This window comes from Galeopterus variegatus, unplaced genomic scaffold, assembly GCF_000696425.1.
Source record: "Galeopterus variegatus unplaced genomic scaffold, G_variegatus-3.0.2 Scaffold1982, whole genome shotgun sequence".
NCBI classification, from domain to species: domain Eukaryota; kingdom Metazoa; phylum Chordata; class Mammalia; order Dermoptera; family Cynocephalidae; genus Galeopterus; species Galeopterus variegatus.
Window position 1 is genome coordinate 40,592 of NW_007728093.1, and position 20,643 is coordinate 61,234.

Sequence of the window (20,643 nt, forward strand, 5' to 3'; positions counted from 1 at the left end):
AAGGAGACAAAGTGACTCACTCAGGGGCTGACAGTAAGGGGCAGAGCTGAGACTTGAATCAAGGTCTGACCCCACATCCCATGCCCTTTCTAGGCCTTCTGCAATGCTACCCCCATCCTTGCCCAAAATCCTTCCACAGGGAATGGCCTGGGATGGCCCCAGTGGTTGTGATTTTCCAGCTGAGCCAGTGTACTGGCATCTTCTCTTTAGAGATGAAACATTCTTCTGGGGGTTGAAGGTCCAGCCCTGCCTGTGGGGGAGTCATGTAACATCTGTGCCTCTGTAACCTCATCTGTAAAATGGGAAGATTCATTTCCTTAGAGGCATTTACTGAGCCCTGCTGGGGTACAGGCAGATGGGCTCAGGTCCTTGGGCCAGAGATGGCATAGAGCCACCTGCCCCATGTAGGGCTGGAGTTTAGGGCTGGCAGTGGCCTAGGGACCTGTGTTAATAGAACTGCCCCTAAGAAACAAACAGACCCTCAAACTCCAGGGCAACAGGCCAGGCTGGCTCCCAGTAGCCTTTTCTGCAGATACCTGGAGTGAGGCAGCAGCCTGGGCTCAGCCACACTTTGCAGCAGACCATCTGTCAGGAGGAACAGGGTGGATGGGGCAGAGAGGAGAGCAGTGAGGGCAAAGCCACCTCTTTAGGGCCTTTCTTACCCCTGGATCTTTGCACTCTAAGGCGCACACAGTACGCAGCCCTGGGATGAATATGCCATCTCATGAAAACCCAATTCCAATCAGGTTAATCCATCAAGAGACTTTATTGTCTCACATGATTTACAGTCCAGGCCTGGCTGGATCTGAGGTCCCACATGATGGCACAGGGACCCTGTCTTTCTCCATCTCAGTCACTCTACAGGTGGCAAGATGGCCCTGCAACCCCAGGCTCCCTTCCTGCTTGCTTGGCAACCCCAGGGCCTGCAGAAAAGGTTCAGGAGGACTCTGGCAAATGGACCCGGCCAACACCAGGACAGGGGTGCAATGTCAGCCCCACCTGAACTCCCACAAGAGAGAGAGGCGGGTGTGTGATACCAGATGAGGATGCGAGCCAGCACTTGTCCACACTCTCATCTCGTGATGTGAGGCTGTAGGAGGCAGAGTCCTCAACAGCAGGTGTGTGTACCATGGGGCCCGGGTGACTTCAGTTCTTCTCTCTTTCTCCAGTTCAGGTTCAATGTAGGTCCCTCCAAAGGCTCAGAGAAGCCAAGCCCAGACCTGGTCCCACTGTCCTGAGCCCTCCCTGCTGGGTGGTTCCTGCCCCCTTCAGGGAAGTCCGTGGGCAGCTGGCAGGTGGAAAGGCTCTTGTGTGTTCACCTTAGAAGTGGGGGACACAAGGTGGGACCAACACATGTGGCATGCCTGTGGGGTGCTCATGGGTCCACCTCCCATCCTAGTGTGACTATCAATAGCTCCAGCTCTCTGTCTTAGAAGTGTCCTGGTTTAGATGATAAGTAGTGTTGGGCATTTTGTATTACCTCTTAAGTTTTGATTTCTTTTAGATTATAAAAGCAATATGTATTATTGTAGGAAATTTAAGAGAAGTATAAAAAGAAACTGAAAGTCACCCAGAGTCTGCCTAGTGTCATTATCTGGGGACATTCCCCTTTGGTCTTCTTTCTATGCACACTCATGATTGTGCTGTTTGTCAAGGGTGGTAGTGGGGTTTTTGCATTGATTTTCTCATGCAAGCCCCCAGGGTTACAATCCCTGTGTACAGATGAGGACATTGCTCCAAGAGTGAGCACATGGCCAGTGTCCCACAGACAGTACCCCCATGTCACACACACCCGTGAGCTGGCCCGGCTTGAGGACTGCAGCCAGACCCCACAGCAGGGCAGAGGGGAGCTGCTGCCCAGAGAGACCTAGCACCTGTGCCCAGGGGCAGAGTCCCAGTTTCAACAAACCTTGAGGTGCAGGAAGACAGACAAGGGGGGAAGGCTCTGGAGAAGGGAGCCAGGGTGACCATCACTGAGCCAAGGTGAGCTGGAGTGGGGCCGGCATGAGGCCGGAGCCCAGCCAGGGACCCTGTCTGGTGGGGGGTGGGGCAGGTAAGGGGCTGTTAGGAGCCACAGGTTCATCCAGGGCCACTCTGTGCCCTCTCACATGGGGAACTTCTGGAAGGCCCACTGTGCGTGGAAGAACCTCCACTGGCCTCTGCCTTGCCAGTCATCCAACAAGTATCTTAGGCAGGGATGAGGGTAGGCTGGGAAAGTCAACATGTCCAGCCTTGGATCAGTGGGTCCCTGGGCCTCAGGTGCTGCAAGGCTGCCAGAGATGGGAGTCAGGGGCTCACCTCACCCCTGGTAGCCTGGCTTCACCTGTTTTTTTGTTTTTTTTTTTTTAAAAGATGACCGGTAAGGGGATCTTAACACACTTGACTTGTTGTCAGCACTACGCTCACCCAAGTGAGCCAACCGGCCATCCCTATATAGGGATTCAAACCTGTGGCCTTGGTGTTATCAACACCACACTCTCCCAAGTGAACCACGGGCCGGCCCTTCACCTGTTTCTTGAATTAGTTGTTCATAGCCCATTCTATTTGAAAAAGGATCTGGTGCTAAAAAGAAAACAAACCAAGAGTCAGAATTGAGCGCTCCAGAGCCTCATTCCCAGAGGGGAACCTGCAGGACCTAACAGATGTCCTAGGCAAAAATTCCGTGGCCAGATTACATGGGCAAATGTTGGGTTGTGAAAACTAAACAAACATCTCCACACTGTCCTCAAGGCTATAAATGCCCTGCATCTCCTGAGCTTGGTTAACCAGGGTCCAGGCACAGGGACTGTGTACCCATGCTGGGCCAAGCTGCACGCTCTTATGTCCCCACAGGCCGAGCACCAGGCTGGACACTTAGGAGCGAGACCTGGAGCACACTGCCATGCGGCCCTTGCATCTCAGGGAGGCTGAAGGCTGAGCTGGTGTGCTCATAAGGGCAGTCTCTATGCTGTATGAAAGGCAGACTCCTTCCCCACTCCTGAGTGACCAATTACAGGACTGTCTCCTCTCTGCTGTCCTGGGGTCCCTGGCTCTGGCTGCAGCGAGGGGCTGGGCTCCTCCACCCCCACTCTCACACGTGCACTGGCCCCTGGGTGCTGGTGCTGGACAGCCTGCCTCTGGAGGGCTCCCATGACTGCAGCTGTGCCGTAGCAGCCCTCCTACCCCACTGGTGCTCACACAGCCGCCTGCGTTTGAGCATGCCCATGGCTTTGGGCCATGTCTGCTACCCCCACGGGGGATATGGATCCTGAGCCTGAGGCTAGGAAGGGACAGAAGGGTCTGGTCTATGCCCTTCCCAGCCCACAGCTAATGCTCCCATGGGCAGAGGGGACCTGCTGGTTCACTGCACCCAACAGAAACCACACAGCCAGCTGCAGGCAGTTGGGTATTGAACCAGGAAGCTTTATTTACACAGTAAAAGTAACAAGCAAATTCCTGAGAGACTAGAGCGGCTCTAGTGCAAGACAGTCACAGCCTGCTCAGGGTGGATAGGCTGCAGGGGGCGGGGGTTGAGGACAGGACACAGACCCAGCGCCCTCTGAACACAGATCGCTTTGCCCCTATGCAGGCGACTGGCCCAACACTACACTTTCCGGCCGCCACACTTCCTGAAGTTCTGCAACACCAACGACGAACAGTTCGGGAAAGCACGCTACAACCCTAGAAACAGCCTATGTGCTATCACCTGAATCCCTAGGACATCTCCCCCACGCACTGAAAACTATGCTAGAAGGTGAAACTATCCTACCTAGGCTACAGGTGCTTGGCTGGGCTGCTCTGTCCCAAGCAGCTAACATCGGAAGCAGTCATCCTTCAGGTGACCCACCCCTGTGGCCACAGAGCACATGATTTTAACCTCCCATGGCACGAGATCCAGGGTGTGTTTTCATTGCTAGGGAAGCTTGCTCCGATAGGCAGCAGAGCATGGACAACCCATGCCCCCCTGCACTTGGAGACCCATTTGGATGTTGGGATTTGTTTTCTTTTTAATGTGAAATTTTCCTTTATTTAAACTGTCTTTCAGCATACAAATTCACAAAATTTTCCTGCTACAAAATTTTGTTGAAAAGTAAGGCTTTCTGAGAGTGAAAATCCATATGTACGGTCAGGATGAGCTCCCTGTGGGCCTGGGGCCAGCCCTGGCCCCCACCGTGAGTAAGGCAAGGGGGTTGCAGCAGTGTAAACGGAGGCTGCGCCTGCGCCCGCCTGGCCCCCAGCAGACGACAACGCCTGTCAGTGCAGTGGCTGTTGCAGCGAGAGGGGATGCCATGGGACAGGAAGCCCCTCCTCCCCACCCAGCACTTCTGGAGCCCCTGCCCCACTTGTCCTCCAGGGCCCCCTGAGCAGGTGGATGACCTGGCCCGGTGACCCTCTTGCTGTGCACTTCTTCAGTCTCCCCTCGCAGGGAGGAGGGCAGGGCCCTGACAAAAATGAGGCTCCTGCTGCTGCCATCAGCTGGGGCTCCGTACTGGGGTTAGTCTACCTGTCCATGCCCCATGGGGATGACCCTGGGTGAAGCTCCCTCCAAGAGCTCTGAGATCAAACGCTGTGGGGCCAGCACAGTGGAGCAGGGTAAGCAGCCTCTCTGGGGTAAGGCTGCTCAGAAGATGGTGGTGGCACCTTCTGGATGGGGTCTGCTCTCTCCAAACAAAAGACAAACATGAAACCTGTGGAGCCATTTCTTTCTCTAAGAAGAAGGGACGCCCACCTTTTCTCCCTAATTGCTGCAACTGTGGCTTGGCTAGGAGCTTTGGTGGAGCAGGAACAGTCGGAAGGGGTGGGGGGAACCTGAGGAGGCTGGAAAGGGTCAAACCCTGACTTGGGCCTGGACCTCTTCTACCCCTAAGTGCCCTGGGGCTGGGCTTGCTGGCTGATGGGACTAGCTTGGTGGGAGGTAGGGAGGACAAAGCTGTGACTCAGCAAGCACCATTGCTTGTCCTTCCTGAGGGCAGGTGGCCCACACTATGGCCTGTGGCACACGCCCATCACCATGTGCCTCCCTTCCTGGTGCTGAGAGTGTGGCTGGCACTGCGCTCCCTCCCGCACTGCAGTGCCGGCCAGGAGATGGGACCCTGCCCTGCCCTCACAGGAAGGTCTGCTTTAGAGGCTGTGCTCTGTTCGTGCCCACTCATGGGATGGCCACTCCATGTGCCAGCACCTCCCATCCTAGGTGGGTTCTGAAGACATAAGGCACAGGCATGCACTCTCCACACCCACCCACCAACTGCCCCAGCCCCCTCCGGATTTGCTCTGAGAAGATGTGGCCTCCACGACTCACCAGGCAGGGATCAGGTGAGATGCCATCATCTACCTAGAGCTGCCAGCTCTCTGGTTTGGCTTTCTGGGGTCCCGAGTGGATGTGCCTGTGGTAGGAGCTACATCAAACTGAGGAGAGCTGGTTGCCCCCCCCTCCGGGACCTGCCTACCCAGCACACCCACTGTGCCATCCAGCCTGAGGCTGTCAACAGTCTGAGGGCCCCTGGGTTGGAGGCTTTCTGCAAGTATCTTATGGCTGATTTTTAAGAAACACAACCTACAAACCAGAACTTGAGCCACCACCCTGTTGATGCAGTAAAAAGTGAGGATTTAAACAGTTTCCAAAACGGCCTTTCTTTAGGAGGAAGGTAAAGAGCATGTGGACTCGCCCTACAGAAGTGGGGCATCCACTCGCCCACAGGAGATGAGTGGAAGCAAAGTGACCACACAAGCACCTCTGTCATGTGTCTGCGCACTCAGGAGATTGCACCAGCCACTCTTACCCTTACAGGAAAATGAGCCACTTGCTCCTAAGCCAGCCCAATTCCTACTGTCTGTGGAAGACGCCAAGTTTGCTAAAAGCCAGATTCCCAGAGAGCAGAGCCCATGGGGTATGTCTGCAGGGCAGGTGGGGAGGAGCTGCCTGAGGCAGGCAAACCTCAGGGGGTCAGGGGCTGGGGCTGGGCCTACAGCCGGAGGTGGCACTGAGTCCTGGTCTTGTCTTGAGGGACAGTGGGTGCCTTAATTAAAGCCAGCCATCCCGTGAACAAATTGGGAGTGTGCTTGGATACTGCAGGGGCTTGGAGGCCCTGCCCCAGGCATCCCGGAGTGGCCAGCAAATCCTTCACCCATGAACTGTGTACAGGGCTGAGATCTGTGCACCTGCTCAGAGCTCCTGTCTCCTAAGGACATTTTCAAGAGACCATCTTTTTTTTGTGACATCTCTACACTCACCTGAATCAACCAAGCTAATCATTTAGTGGCTGGTTAGTCATAGAGAAGGGCCGTCATCTGCCAATCCTGCCAAGGCAGCCCCCAAAGTGGCAGAGCCATGGGGGCCGCCTCTCCATTCCACAGGAGAGCAAATGCATCTGTCTTCTCAGCCAACAGATCCACCAATTTCCACCCACTGTGGACGGTCTCTAACAAGCACCCCCAAGTTGTTCCTTGGGACCTAAGTGTTCGGACATGGGCTTACCCTCTGAGAGCCACTCCAGCACCCCAGGAACTGTCTCCCACACCTGGAATTAAGGCCAAATGGTTCTGGTGTTACTACAGAAGGAAGCATCTCCCGAATTTTTGCAAGACTGAAGCAGGGAGACCTAGGAAAGAAGGCACGGAATAAAACTGAGTGAAAGAAGCTGTGGGGCCAACTCCCCAAAACTGAACCTGAGCGAGGCCAAAAAGGGCCCTGACAAAGCCATGTGGACCCTGGCCCCAGCCCTGAGCCCAGGCCCTCCCTGACAATCCCCACCCAGGGGATGCAAAGTGGTGCCCAGCTTTGCGGGGGAAATGACAGAGACTGCCCAACAACCCACAAGGAGAAAGGTGGAGAAGACCCAAACCAAAAAGCTGCTCTGTAGGCTACAGTAGTTCCGTGGACCTGGTGGCCGACCTTCTCAAGTCACTGGTAAGAGGCTGATATACTGCACTGCGTGGCATGGCCAGGCCAGCTGTCACAGAGCCAGTCACTGCGGGCTGGACAGCCTCTCCCTGGGAGGTGGGTGGGCTCCCTCTGGGACCCAACGCCTCTCAGGAAGCTTTCATCAGGCCCAGGAGTTAGGCTCCCACTTCGAGTGGCCACCTAGTGCCCAGAGGGAGACTGGTTGACTCTAATGCACCCCCATCCCTGACTGGCATCCACGGACGGCCCCCTCAGTTCTTCTCTATCTGTTCAATGTCCAACTCGCCATCCAGGGAGCAGAGGCTGTTCCCGGCAGCTCTGTGGTCCCGCCAGGCTGTGGCCAGCTCCCCTCTCCTGCTGCAGTCTTCGTCCAGGGTGCAGCCATCTGACTCCTCACACGACAGGTCCTCCTGGCAGGCGAGGCGGTCGTCGAAGGAGGGGGAAAGAGGCTCGGGGATAGGGGTCCCAGCGGGAGTCCTGCCCCCTGGGCTGGAGGCCGACAGCACTCGTCCAGGGTGCAGCCATCTGACTCCTCACACGACAGGTCCTCCTGGCAGGCGAGGCGGTCGTCGAAGGAGGGGGGAAGAGGCTCGGGGATAGGGGTCCCAGCGGGAGTCCTGCCCCCTGGGCTGGAGGCCGACAGCAAGGTGGTCCAGGACCTGGTGCTGCTGACATGGAGGGCGAAGGGGCTCTGGGGGCTGCAGTCTTCCATCCCCATGCTCAGGCAGCTGAGGCTGCTGAAGGTCTGACAGTTCTGTGGAGGGGCAGGTAAACAGGTTACTAAGGGGTCGTGTTCCCTCCCAGAATTCCCAGGACCACACATACCACAAGGCCAGGCCAAAGCCTAGCTGGCAATTGGCCTACCAGGCTGTGACAAGACCACCCAAACCTTGGATTCCTCCACCTCCTGAGCAAGGGCAAGGGGCCACCTGCAAGTCACTCACAAAGAAATACTATTGCCAGTGAACACTCTGTGATAATAAAGAAATGCAAAATTCTATTATTCACCTACTAAATTACCAAAGAGCAAAAATTTGATGAACAACCAGTTCTGAGGAGGTTGCAGTGAAACAGAGTCACTCATAATGTTTCATGTACAACCTTTCTAAGGGATGACCTGGTACAGATATATCTGATTCCTTGATTAGGCAATTTCACTACTAGGATTTTTATCTTAAGAAAACAATGTAAGATGCATGCAAAAATTAAGTGGCATGAATCTTTCTAGTCACACTGTTAAATGGAAAAGAAGAGAGCAACCCAAATCCCCTACAATGATGGTTAGATAAAGTATGTATTTTCAGACAAGAGACATTATGCAGCCATTAAACAGAACACAGCAGCAGTGAATTTACTGACACACAGTGATGCTGCCCTTGAGAAGAGGCCTGAGTTAGATGGAAACATTGCCAGGCTGCATGCTGTACACAGGGGGGCATAATGCCCAGCCCACTCACTTCCCACGGCTGGGGAAGGCGAGATGGGGCCAGAAGGGGTTGAGTTGACGTCCCAAACCTGGTGCCTATCAGGACCATCCAGGGAGCTGGTTTAAAAATGAGTCATAGCCCCTGCTTGGAGATGCAGAATCTCTGGAGGAGAGTGGCCCTGTGCCTTCCTTAGGCACTGGCAGTGGGGGTGGGAGAACACTGATCTGTTGGAGGGGGGACCAGGCTCCAGGCAGAGCCCTCAGGTGCCTCATCTGTTAAGAGGCATGTGATGGCCCCTGACTCCCTCATAGGGCCCTTTGAGGCCCCAGAAAGAGTGTGGCTGCATTAGAACTCATCTGCCTGCCAAGCGCTGCCTCTGTGTGGGAGCTAGTCTGGGGCAGGAGGCAGCCTGAGGCCTACCCAAGCAGTGAATGCAGCTTGAACACAACTTCAAGGCTACGCAGGCCAGTCTTCTCAGAGCCGCCCACCAACAACAGGTGGCAGGCCTGACACTGTACAAGAGTGGGTGTAGTTAACCTCCACTTTCATAGCAGAGTACAAAATTGGGCCTTCTTCTCTCCAGAGACAGATGCATAGTCCAGCAGTAGACTGGACGGAGGCTCTGACAGTGAGGCATGCCCATAGCCCAGCCCCAGAGGTCCCCAACAAAACCAGCAGCAACAAGGCCCCTTCTCAGAGGGGATGCACTAGAGGGGCTGTGCGCATAAGGCAGGGACTTGGAGCACCTGCCGCCTCTTGCTCCACACGCCTGCCAGTGCCAAGATCACAGACCTGTCCCCAGGGCCCTGATCCTTTCAAAGCCTATAGTGTTTGCATGTTGCTCTGAAATAAAGATGACCACCAGATGTCACAGAGAACAAGCTGCTACAACAGGCTCAGCAAATGGAAAATAAAAGGCACTATCTCTTGAGGAATGTGACTGTGCCTGTTGTGGGCATGCTCCTTGTTCCTGAACACTCTATGGAGGAAGCTGTTCTGATGAATTTGCTTTTCTCGGAGTCTTTTGATTAACTGAGAAAGAAGAAGGCACTGGGATTGTAGAGAGAGAAACAGGCCACTGAAAGACCCAAGATGCTGGCCCAGGCTGCAGAGGGGGCCCAGGTCCTTCCAGCTGGCACCACACTGAGCCACAGGCCCCATCTGGGCTGTGGTAGCATTCTGTGTGGCCCCGGGGTGCACAGAGCACATTCCCTCCCACCACAGCAGGGGGCTGGAGATGGCACCTCATACAAAAAGGCCCTCAAGATCCTCGACACATCCAGGCCAGGCTTGGACAAAGGATCAACAATTCCCGAATGCAAACCTGATGTCTGGCGAAGTGGGGTCCCCAGATGCCTGTGATGGAAAGGTCTCTAAGGCCCATTCTGCCTCTTAGGAACTCTTATGACAGACGTAGACTGACTCAGGACAGAATGAGAACTGAGTCGGGGGCACAAGAAAGTGGAAAGATGGCCCAGCCTGGGCAGCCTCAGCCCTTTTATCCCTGGCCTTGCTGGGCCAGGCTGACCAGGACAGAGGCCCAGGGGTGAGATCAAAATGCATCAAGGACTCAGGAGCCCAGGGAGCCAGGCCCACACATTCCCATCCCCAGCTGAGTGGTCTGTTTCTTTGCCTGTGTAGAAGTTGTGGGGTGTAAGAGTAGATATAAATAACAATGTCCAGTCTAAGCCCAAGGGTCCTGAATGCTGTGCTGTGAGTGGATTCTAGGTGGGTGACGGGGCATTGACTTGACAGCCCTTGGGTATTAGCCACACCTGTTCGCACCAGTGTACCCAACACCTGAACACCTGCCATTGTTTTTTCTGAACTACAATGTGAAAAAGGGCAGGAAGTGCTGGTGTAAACCTGACCAGAAAATGCTCTGTGCCTAGTGCTCAGGTCTCCACTAGCCTCATTTTTGATCTCATCCTGCCTGATCTCATCCAGTAAACCACGTAAGGTGCAGGTGGGTAAGGGAGCCTAATTTTATGGCCAAAGTGAGAACTTATGTCTGGACACTAATCATGGTGCTATGGTCTGAATGTGTGTTCCCTCCCAAAATTCATATGTTGATACCTAATTATCAATGCAATAAATTAAGAGGTGGGGTTGCTGGGAGGTGATTAGGTCATGAAGGTGGAGCCCTCATGAATGGGGACCAGTGCCCTTATTCTTTTTTTTTTTTTAAAGATGACCGGTAAGGGGATCTTAACCCTTGACTTGGTGTTGTCAGCACCACGCTCTCCCAAGTGAGCCAACCAGCCATCCCTATATAGGGATCCGAACCCGTGGCCTTGGTGTTATCAGCACCACACTCTGCCAAGTGAGCCACGGGCCAGCCCTGATCAGTGCCCTTATAACAGAGGCCTAAGGGAGCTCATTTTCCAATTCTGCCACATGAGGTCACAGCAAGAAGGCACCATCTGTGAAGAACCAGCCCTCACCAGACACTGAATCTGCTGGCACCTTGATCTTGACCTTCCCAGCTTCTAGAACTGTAAGAAATAGCAATTTCTGTTGTTGGTAAGTTACCCACTCTAAGGTGTTTTTGTTATAGCAGCCTGAATAGACAAAGACAATGAAACTTCCAGAGACATGCAGCTTTTGCCACAAGTGTGCCCTGGAGAGGGCTGAGGTCAAACAGGCTGTTACAGATCCAGATTCTGCCCCACATAGGCATCATGGCTTCAGGTAAGACACTCCAACTTCTGCACTTTGGCCTGCCTGCCAAATAAGGGGTTGCTAAGAGCAACCTCCTGCCTAGCTATCTGCAATAATTGGGCCTTTTTTGCTGTGCGGCAGGGCAAGAAGATATAAGGTTTGGTTGGTAAATCTCATCACAAGCAAACCACAGGATGCCACTGATCCCCCAATATTCCTCAAAGGCATCTGTCCCTTGGCTGCAAAGCCAGTTTCACCTTGAAAACTTTGTTGGCTCCAAACTCAGCCATTTCAGTACAGTGAAAACCAAGAGCTGCCCACTGAATGCCCCAGCTGGTGGCACACCCCACTTGCTGGGGAGGAATGTGACTGCCACAATGGGGCAGTGCATGTTCTGCCCAGAACCCCATCCTGATGAACCCACCCATGCAGACATCCAGGGTACGCCCATGCTCAGGCCCTGAAGCTGCCCTGTGCCCACCATGCCCTTGAGACAGGGTCCTGCCTAGCCTCTCCTAGCAACTCAGGCTGTTCCCACAGAAGAATGCTTCATGGGCCTGTTGGAGGCCTGTGTGCTCTCAAAAATGTCTGGGGAAAGCTGCAAAGCGGCTCAGTTCAAAGCACCATATGAACACATCATACCAAGATAGAATCGTTGCTCCAGGACAAACTGTGCCCCCAGCTGGCAACTTCTGTTCTCTTGAGACCAAACCCCGGCCCAGTGGTGGGCCATCTACACCTGGTACAGGCCTGCCCAGGTAACAAAGCTCAGTGGGAACTGTCTATATGGCCTCAGCCTACTGGCCAGAGACATTGGTTGGGACCCCACTCCTAAAATCTGCAAAAGGCAGACAATAGCAGCCTCCTGTAGAGGGCAACTCTAGAATGGAGCCCCTGAATGTCGAGCTTTTCCATCAGTACCACCAGACCTCAGCTCTAGCCAACCACGACAGAGGCCACGGCTGCTCCCCACTGGTCCCAGCCTGAGTCACTGGCCCAGCCCACCCCAGACAGTCTCCCAGGGACTCCCAGCCAGGAGCAATTGCCCCCTCCTCTGCAGGGACTTCCTGTGCAGATACTTGCTCCTACATCCTCCTCTGGGTAGGAGGTCCCTAGCTGGGGTCTGGAGACAGAGACAAAGGTGGCCTGGCCTGGTCCTCACCTTCTAGGTGCAAGCTAAAAACCAAATCCCCCCTCAGGAAACATGTTAACAGATACCTAGCCCCATCCCATGACGCTGCCATGCAGCCCACCACCCACACTGCCAAGCCTTGGGCCCAACGAGCTTGTTCCCTTCCCCAAGTGCTACTGTTTCCTGGGCCAGCAGGGTCAGAACATAAGAGGGACTACAGAACATCTTCTGAGCTGAACTAACCACATGTTTTATCAGTAGTGACCCAGAACCTACTCTGACGCCATGAAGGGTAAGACCTAGCGGGGAGTAGGGTAGGGCAGGGGGAAATACCCACAGCACTGCTCAGGGAATGCTGCCTGAGTGCCTGCCACATGCAGGAGTGAGTATCCAGATCAGGGAAATGGTCGGCTGGTCGGGTGATGTGTCAGAGTGGACAGCAGCAGTTCCCCTTTGTCCTGGTCATCTTTTCTAAGGAGGATAGAGTATTCTCACTTCCTGGGCCCTAACTGGCCCCTGAAGCTAGAGGGCTCAGTGGAGGAGATTCTTGAGTCAAAGGGATTGGGCTCCTCCACGGACTAACCTTGCTCCCTGTTTCCTCACCTGGGAAATGGGAACAGTTGTCTTGGGCTGGGCTATTTTGGTGGGCCATTGCAAGGATCACAAGAGAAAATGGAGGCGAATTGGGGAATGTTGGTGCCCTGCCCAGACCCCTTAACCCACAGAAGCACCCACTCTCCACTGCCATGAGCGTCTGCTGCTGACAGCCCACAGCTGCCCCTTCCAGAACTGCTTTGGGTTGAGAAGCCTAGGAGGTTACCCCCTCACTGGGGCAGCCCCCAGCCAGTGACTGACTGATACGAGTATGAGAGCTGCCCTTTGCCATGGGTGGGCGGGGTCAAATCCAAGGTGCCAGTCCACTCCAGAGCTCCTGGGGCACCAGACTGAGGCCAGAGTACAGCTGAGCCACCTCTCTGCTTGGCATCTCCCTGTTCCTGTAGGCTTCCCTCACCTCCTTCCGGTCTGTCATTTGCACAAGAGTCCCCAGCCTGAGGCTCTGCCTCCAGGCACTCCGCCTAAGACCGCAGGTAAAAGCACTTCATGTGCTAATGGAGTTGTACATTATACACCTGCCATCAGTAGCACTGTTCTCTCCAGAAGAGGAACACCAAGCCCTGGTCAGAGACTAACCACCGGGCCCTGTCAGGAGTCCAGTTGTCAGCACCAGCCCACTGCACACTTGCTGGGGAGTGGTGGTTGTCAGGGTCACCTCTCCTTGACTAGTCAGTGTCCTAACTGTACTGCCCACATGAGACTTCCATTCAGCATCTATTTGTGACCAGCCTGTCTCCCCCAGGCATTTGCATGCTTCCCTCTTCTGCCACTGCTCTTCAAGGCTGGCATATTTGCTTTTCCTCTTTTTGAAGCAATCTCTCTCTTTTTAATCCAATTTTATAAATCTCTTTGTGTTATAGGTTTTTAGAGGGCTGCCTCAAATCCATCTAAGAAAGAGGGACACCAACAAGCCTAACCAACAAGTCAGGATGAACAAACCAGGTCCCCAGCCTGGCCTGGCAGCCTCCCTGCTAGAAGCTACTAGGCCCAGGGCTCTGGCTGAGCAGAGGCATTTCCTCCCCAAACAGACACTTGCACGAGAACAGAATTCTCCAAGTATCAAGAAAACACCAGGCCATAAGAATGGATGGCTAACAGCCTGGAAATTTTCTAAGTCTCACTTGGTTGGAAGCTGGCACAGAAATAACCAAGCCGGCAAGGCATGTGGTTTCCTGGGTTTTTAAAAAAAACTATCTCAGAAAAGAGAAAAAAAAAAAAAAAAAAGAGGCATGAGCACATTTTTGGCCTATCTTTGATCCATCTTTGGTAAACCTCTCTTACAGGAAGCTGCTGCCCTAATCCCCTGGGGCTGGAGGGTCAGGTGGCAGGGGCTTCTTTCCTCCAAGCTGCCCTACGTTGGAGCCATGGGTGGGCCTGGTGTAAGGCAGATGCTGGAGATGCCTCGGATGTTGTGGGCATTCCCCCTTTGCTGGGGGCTAAGTGCCCAGGCTCTGTGCAGCTCTCCCCTCTGGGTACCTGTCGTTGTGCCTGCTGCTGCCCAGCACCATTTCCTATGCTGGGCAGGTCAGCTGCTCACCCAGGCCCATGTTAGCGCCGAGTCTTAAAAAGGGACAGCATCACGCTCGTCCCATTTCCATGAAATGCTTACCTTTGGACCCCAATAGAGGCAGCCCTTTTGAGTTGGAACTGCCTCTTTATCCTCAGGAATAAGGGAAACACTGCCCACAAAACCAGATGAGGAAGCCAGGTTGCCAAGACCTGAAAATAGGAAATAAAGTAGCCGGGGAGGAGGGGCCTTCTAGGCCCAAGGAGCACCACCGACTTGGCACTCAAGGCTCTTCCCAGATCACAGATTCTAGAACCAAGTGGCCCAGATCCCAGATGGGGTGGTAAATAGCTACTGGGTGGAAGGCTGGCCCTGGTCAGTTACTAGGCAAGTCACTGCTTCCTGAGCTACCACTTTCTCAGCTCACTTCCGCAAGGGCTGACAAATGTTTACTGCCATGTGCCAGACAGATTGTGGCCACCCCCCCTTCCAGGAGCCAGCCCAGTAGGGGACAGACTATAAAGGGACTGTCTCAATTTAGGCTGGTCAGGCTCACGAGGCAGGTACCTTTTTGCAGACATGGAAACAGAGGTTCAGAAAGAGAATGGATTTGCCCCAAATCTCTGATATCCCCTCCAGAGGGGATGGTTCCCCTCTGAGAGGCCAAGATGGTGCCAAAGCCAGGTGTGCCACGTGACTGCCAGTCTGGGCCATGCTGAGAGTCATTTTAGGAGAGGTAACACCCAGCTCGAGGCTCCTTCTTGAAGACTTCCACCCACAGCTGTCCCTTGGCCTTAGTCGTCCCTGCTCTGATGGCTCTCTCAGGGCCCCCATGCTGCACACCTCTGGAACCCTTCCCGTTGTAATCTATGTGCAGTGTGGCCCTGTCACTGGTAACTCTGGGGAAAATGACCTATGGCCCCTGGAGGCCAGGTGGTCATTCCTGGAAATAGCCCAACCCCAGGCACAGGCACCTAACAACCTGAGCCCACAAAGACCAGACCAAGGGCCAGTAGGCCCAGCCTGCTACCTCCTGCGCCAGCCAGGGGAGGACAAGAGTGGGTTATAGAAGATCCTCTGCTATCACTGGTCAGTCATCCAGTGAGCTGTTGGGGGAGGAAGGTTCCACATGATATAGTCTCGAAAGTCAGCCCAGCTGGCCTGGGGAACTGTAGGGGATTGCTGGAGCAGCGCTCACTAGGCCAAACCCTCCAAGTAGGCCAGGGACCCCCTTCATTAGGGCTCTGCTGCCTGTGCCCTCCACCTACCTCACTGCTCCCCACGCATGCTCTGGCTCCTTCTACAGCAAACTTCTGTCAGCCATGTGAACTTCCCTCTACAGACAGTCCTGGGTCAGCACTGTTCTGACCGCTCCGCTCTTATCTCTCTCTTATTCACTAGCAGACTCCTTCTCACCCACTAAAACCTGGCTTTGCATTCTCCCCTCTGGAAGTGGGCCCTGAGCTCCTATGTGTACCCTGTTCCCTGACATCAGGCATACAGGGAACCCTGATCCTATACCCCACTGCCTAGCTCAGGAACTGGCACACTCCATGATGGATGCTCAGTGCAGCCTGGGGGGACAGAAAGGAAGGACCGACCCCGGTCTGCCCCTCCTGGCTCAGCCCATGTACCTGCCCAGCCCTGAGGTCCTGAGGCCTACACCCTGGGGTGCTGTGGGTAAGAACAGGCCTTGGAGGCCCAGAGCCCCACGTGTCCTCTGAATAGTAGCCAACCCACCAATGGCCCCTCTCTTCTGGCACCCCACAGACCGCATGGTGGTAGACACTGTTTCTGCACCAGGCCCCCGGATGGCAGATGGCCTGTCTGAACACAGAAGGTATGGAAACTGACACCAAAGGGCCTCCCAGTGCTCCCACAATTGGAAAACAAACATTTTGTTTCTGTGGTGTGCATTCCAGCCAGCACATACTCAGGACAGGACTTGTGAAACCACCTTACTTGCAGCTTGGCGTGAAGAAAATTCTTTGCCTAACAAAAGTCAAGGGACCTTTCCAAAGCACACAGGGCTCTGGCAGGGGGCCAAGGCTAACACGCTGCTGGAGCCCACAGTCCTGTGTGCAGAAGGATGCACACAGCATTGGGGGGTGGCTTCTGCAGCAGGACTGAGGGCACACAAGGTGGATCCAGGGCCTCAGAGGGGATGGTGGGCACTGGTTTGTGTTAAGATGCCTGCAGCTGGGCACCCAGGGACCATGTCAGGGCCCCAGGAGACAGGACTGCTGAGCACTGGGGCCCCCTTTGCACCACCCCAGAGTTCCACGTCTCTACTCCAGATACTGACTTCCATGGAGGGCACATCTGACAAAGGGGATCCTTTTTGGAAAAGTGAGCAAATCACCAGCCAGTTTAACCACCTCATTTTGTAGATGGGCAGACTGAGGCCAAGGGAGGAGAACAGACTTGCCCCATATCTCACAGCTAGTTAATGTGCAATCAGACCTCTTAATTTCTGGGCCGTACTCAGAAGAGCTTGCCATCATCGGGCAGGATGGCGGCATAGAAATGGTTGGACAGACCTGAGTGGGAATCCCAGTTTGGGTATGCTCGCTGGGGGACCTTGGCACAACATTAAACTTCTCAGCCTCAGTCTCTCATTTGTACAAGGCTAATAAGAGCCCCAAGCAAAGCCACAGAATTGTTTGGAGGACTAAACGAATTGAGACCATCTATGGACGGTGCTCAGCAAACCTGAGCTCCCCTTTTCTCACTCCCTACCCACCCCACTGTGCTTGGGCTCAAAGCATGTGCCTGTGGGTCTCTGTCAATGCCACAGCAAAGGGGTTTTGCAACAGAATCTACATCCAACTGCCCTTTTTAACAAAAACCTGCTTTCAAGAGCAAGAAGACAAACCAGCCACACAAAAGAAAAAATATCTAGGAATAAATTTACAAGAGACGCAAAACCAATAGAAGAAAACCTTAAAGAACAGAAGAGTAGAATTAACAAAGAGAAAGACATCCTGTGTTGTGCATAGGAAGACTCAACCTTAAAAGGTGTAAATTTTCCCTAAATTAATTCATAAGTCTAATACGATCCCAATCTAAAATATCAACAGCATCCCCCAGCCCCATAGTCTTAAGACAAGCTGATTTTCAAGTTATTAATGGGAAAAATAAAGAAATAAGATTAGCCAGGAAAGCTCTGTAAAGAACAATACAAGCAGACTAGCCTATACCATATAATATGTTAAGACATATCATAGTCTCAATAATTAAAATAGTACACCTGCATATATACATAGATTAATGAAATAGAAGAGAATGTTCTGAAACAGACCCAGTTTGATATATGATAAAGGTGGAATCTCAAAGGAGAGAGGAAAAGATGGTATTGAGACAAATGGGTAGCTGGAAAAAAAAAAGGTTGGCTACATAGTCATACCATATACAGGATAAACTCTACACAGACCAAAGATTGCAATATAAAACCATAAAAGTACTAGAAGGAACATAGGAGAATTCCTTTATAATCCTAGGATAGAAAGGCCTTTCTAAAATTCAAAATCCAGAGCCATAAAAGAAATACTTAATAAATTTGAGAAAAACATATAAATGTAAAAAATGCCAAAAGTTCTGGTGGGAATGTAAAATGGGGCAGTTGCTGTAGAAAACAGTGTGGCAGCTTCTCAAAATGTTAAACACTGAGTCACTGTAAGACCCAGGAATCACACTCCTAAGTATACACTCAATGGAAATAAAGACAGAGCTTCACGCAGAAACTTGTACGTGAATGTGCACAGCTGCATTATTCATAATATTCAAAAAGTAGAAAAAAACTCAAATATTTATCAACTGGTGAATGGATAAATAAAATATTTGTACAATAGAATATTATTTGGGCATAAAAAGGAATGAAGTATTGAAACACACTATAGCATATATATGTCTCTTGAGAAGTTATGCTAAGTGAAAGAAGCCAGGCACAAAAGGCCACATATTGTGTGATTCCACTGATAGGAAATGTCCAGAATAGGGAAATTCAGAGACAGAAAGCAGGTTAGTGGTCGCCAGAGGGTGGTGGAGGAGTGGCTGAGGGGGATGGGGAGTGACTGCTAATGGGAAAGGGTTTCTTTTTGCGATGATGAACAAGTTCTAAAATTGATTATGATGATGGCTGTACAACTCTGTGAATATATTTAAAAACCACTGAATTGTACACTTTAAATGGGTGAACTGTGTGGTATATGAGTTGTATCTCAATAAAGGTCAAGGATACCAAAAGCAAAGTCAGAAACAAAGAACAAATTAGAAATATCTGTAGCTCACATCACAGGCAAAATTAATCTCCATAATACATAACTGAAAAAAAAAAAAGACTAATGACTCAATTTTTTTTAAAAGGCCAAATGAAGACAGAAAAGGACATATGAATGGCCTTTGAATATACAAAAGGATGTTCAACTGATTAGAAAAATGCAAACTGAAATGACACAGAGAAATCATTTTTTACCTATCCAGTTGGCAAAAATCGAAATGTTTGGCCTCTGTTGAGGAGGCGTTGGGGAAATGGACTGCCTCCAATACGGTGGGATGGCTTCTACAATGACATACATGAACTGTGACCAAGCAATCCTACTGGTAAGAATGGACCCCACGGAGATGTGTCTGCCCACATCCGAAAGGATTTATGTGCCTGTAATTCATACCCAAAGGCAACTGGAAAGAGCTCAGGGGTCCTGCAGCAGGGGCCAGGTAAAGTGGGGCACATCCGTGCAACAGCAGCTGGATAAAAGGAGGGACACCCCGCTTCTGACCTGAAAACACCTCCAGGGCTTATTATGTAAGAAAGCAAGGTGCAGAAAGGTAAGTATAACATGTTATCTTTCGTATAAGAAAGGAGAATAAAATAAGAATGGAAATTCCTGTCTGCTTGCATTTGTATAAAGGAACTCTAGAAGGAGCACAAGAAATAAATGTTAACCTGAGAGCATCGGGGATGAGAAAGATGGGGCAAGAGTTTATATGTATGTTGTTTTAATTTTTAAACATGAGAAAGTATTATCCAAAAATAAAATATGCATGCCTGTCTGTGTATGTGTGTGCGTGTTTAAGAGGAGGGGACACACTAAGTTAGAAATGAAGAAAAGGCCAAAATCTTATTCAAATGACCACTTCTATTTTCTACAAATAAAAAAGCCCACACCCCATTTCCATATTATAACTTTTTTTTTTTAAAGATGACCGGTAAGGGGATCTTAACCCTTGACTTGGTGTTGTCAGCGCCAAGCTCACCCAGTGAGCCAACCGGCCATCCCTATATGGGATCCGAACCCGTGGCCTTGGTGTTATCAGCACCACACTCTCCCGAGTGAGCCACAGGCCAGCCCCAAACTTTTTGACATTTCTCTATCAAAGTTCTTCTCTTTCCTTTTCTGTTTATTGGTAGGAACAAAGATTACACATTCTTTAAAATGGGACTCTGCAAAATTGTGTTGATAAAAAAGCCTGATTAGCCCCAAGTTCCTGAACCTCATGATCACCAAATTAAATCTGAGTTTCACACAAGCAAAGGATGTGAAAATATCAGGAAGGGCTAACCCTCCAAAGGTCAGTGAGCCACACCTGTGCCAGACACTTGCATGTGGGCAGCAAGCCATGTGGCCTCTCACAAACACAGGAAGAGGGATATCCCTGGAAAATATTCGCTTTTTTAGAGGTTCAAATGGCTCTTTATACCTCTGCAAAACCTGGAGTTCATTTGGGGTTTCTTGATCCACGGAAGAACACAGCTGAGCTTTTTGGGCAACCCATAGCAGTGTTGGGGGCTGCTTTTTGCATGCAACCTCAGACTGTGCCTGTCCTGTTAAAAAGGTACAGTGTTGGCTACTTGGAGCAGCTGCCTGGCCCTGCCGCGCCTCAAGGGATAAAAAAAGGAGGAGGTTGCTCGCTTATCACAAATCATTCTGGGGAGGGAGGAATGGCCCCCTCATGTTTGTGAGCGGCCTTGGTGGCCACAAGAACATTCTGACACACACATCAAAGATGGACACTTGGTCCATGTGTCTACAGTTCTGGTGTTTGTGAAGATGAAGCCCCAGTTCCACCTGTCATATTTCTACACCTGACAACCAGATGAGATGCAGAGACCAAGTTCATAGTGTCAGAGTAAGCTAGATATCATTTCAGGGTTTTTTAAATTTTTTTTTGGCTGGGTGGGGTGGGGTGGGGGGGACTGTTCTTTTCTCCCAACTATAAAATATAAATCATAAAGAAAAGTCAGGCAAACATTGCAGAAACACAATTGACTGATTTATCTGCCCAAACAGGCCTCAGCATGGAAAACTCCAGAAGCAAATTGTCACCACAACCCTTCACAGACTGCCCTTTCTGCTCAACAAAAAGTGCTTCCTCTCCCACACAAAAGGGCCACATTAGAAATGTAGTCTAAACACATCTC

At 51.8% G+C, this 20,643-nt stretch overlaps 1 protein-coding gene across 1 annotated transcript in view; it reads right to left on the bottom strand.

The window, feature by feature from the left end:
* Window positions 1–6,607: 6,607 nt before the first annotated feature.
* The window catches only part of FAM53B (family with sequence similarity 53, member B), a gene marked incomplete at its 5' end in the record, with an annotated part of 101,384 nt that continues 87,348 nt past the window's right edge, over window positions 6,608–20,643 (bottom strand). Inside the window, 2 exons of the mRNA XM_008579915.1 lie at window positions 6,608–7,244; window positions 7,385–7,634. Of these exons, the coding sequence (XP_008578137.1) occupies window positions 7,132–7,244; window positions 7,385–7,634 (363 nt within the window). The remainder of the gene's footprint in view (window positions 7,245–7,384; window positions 7,635–20,643) is intronic.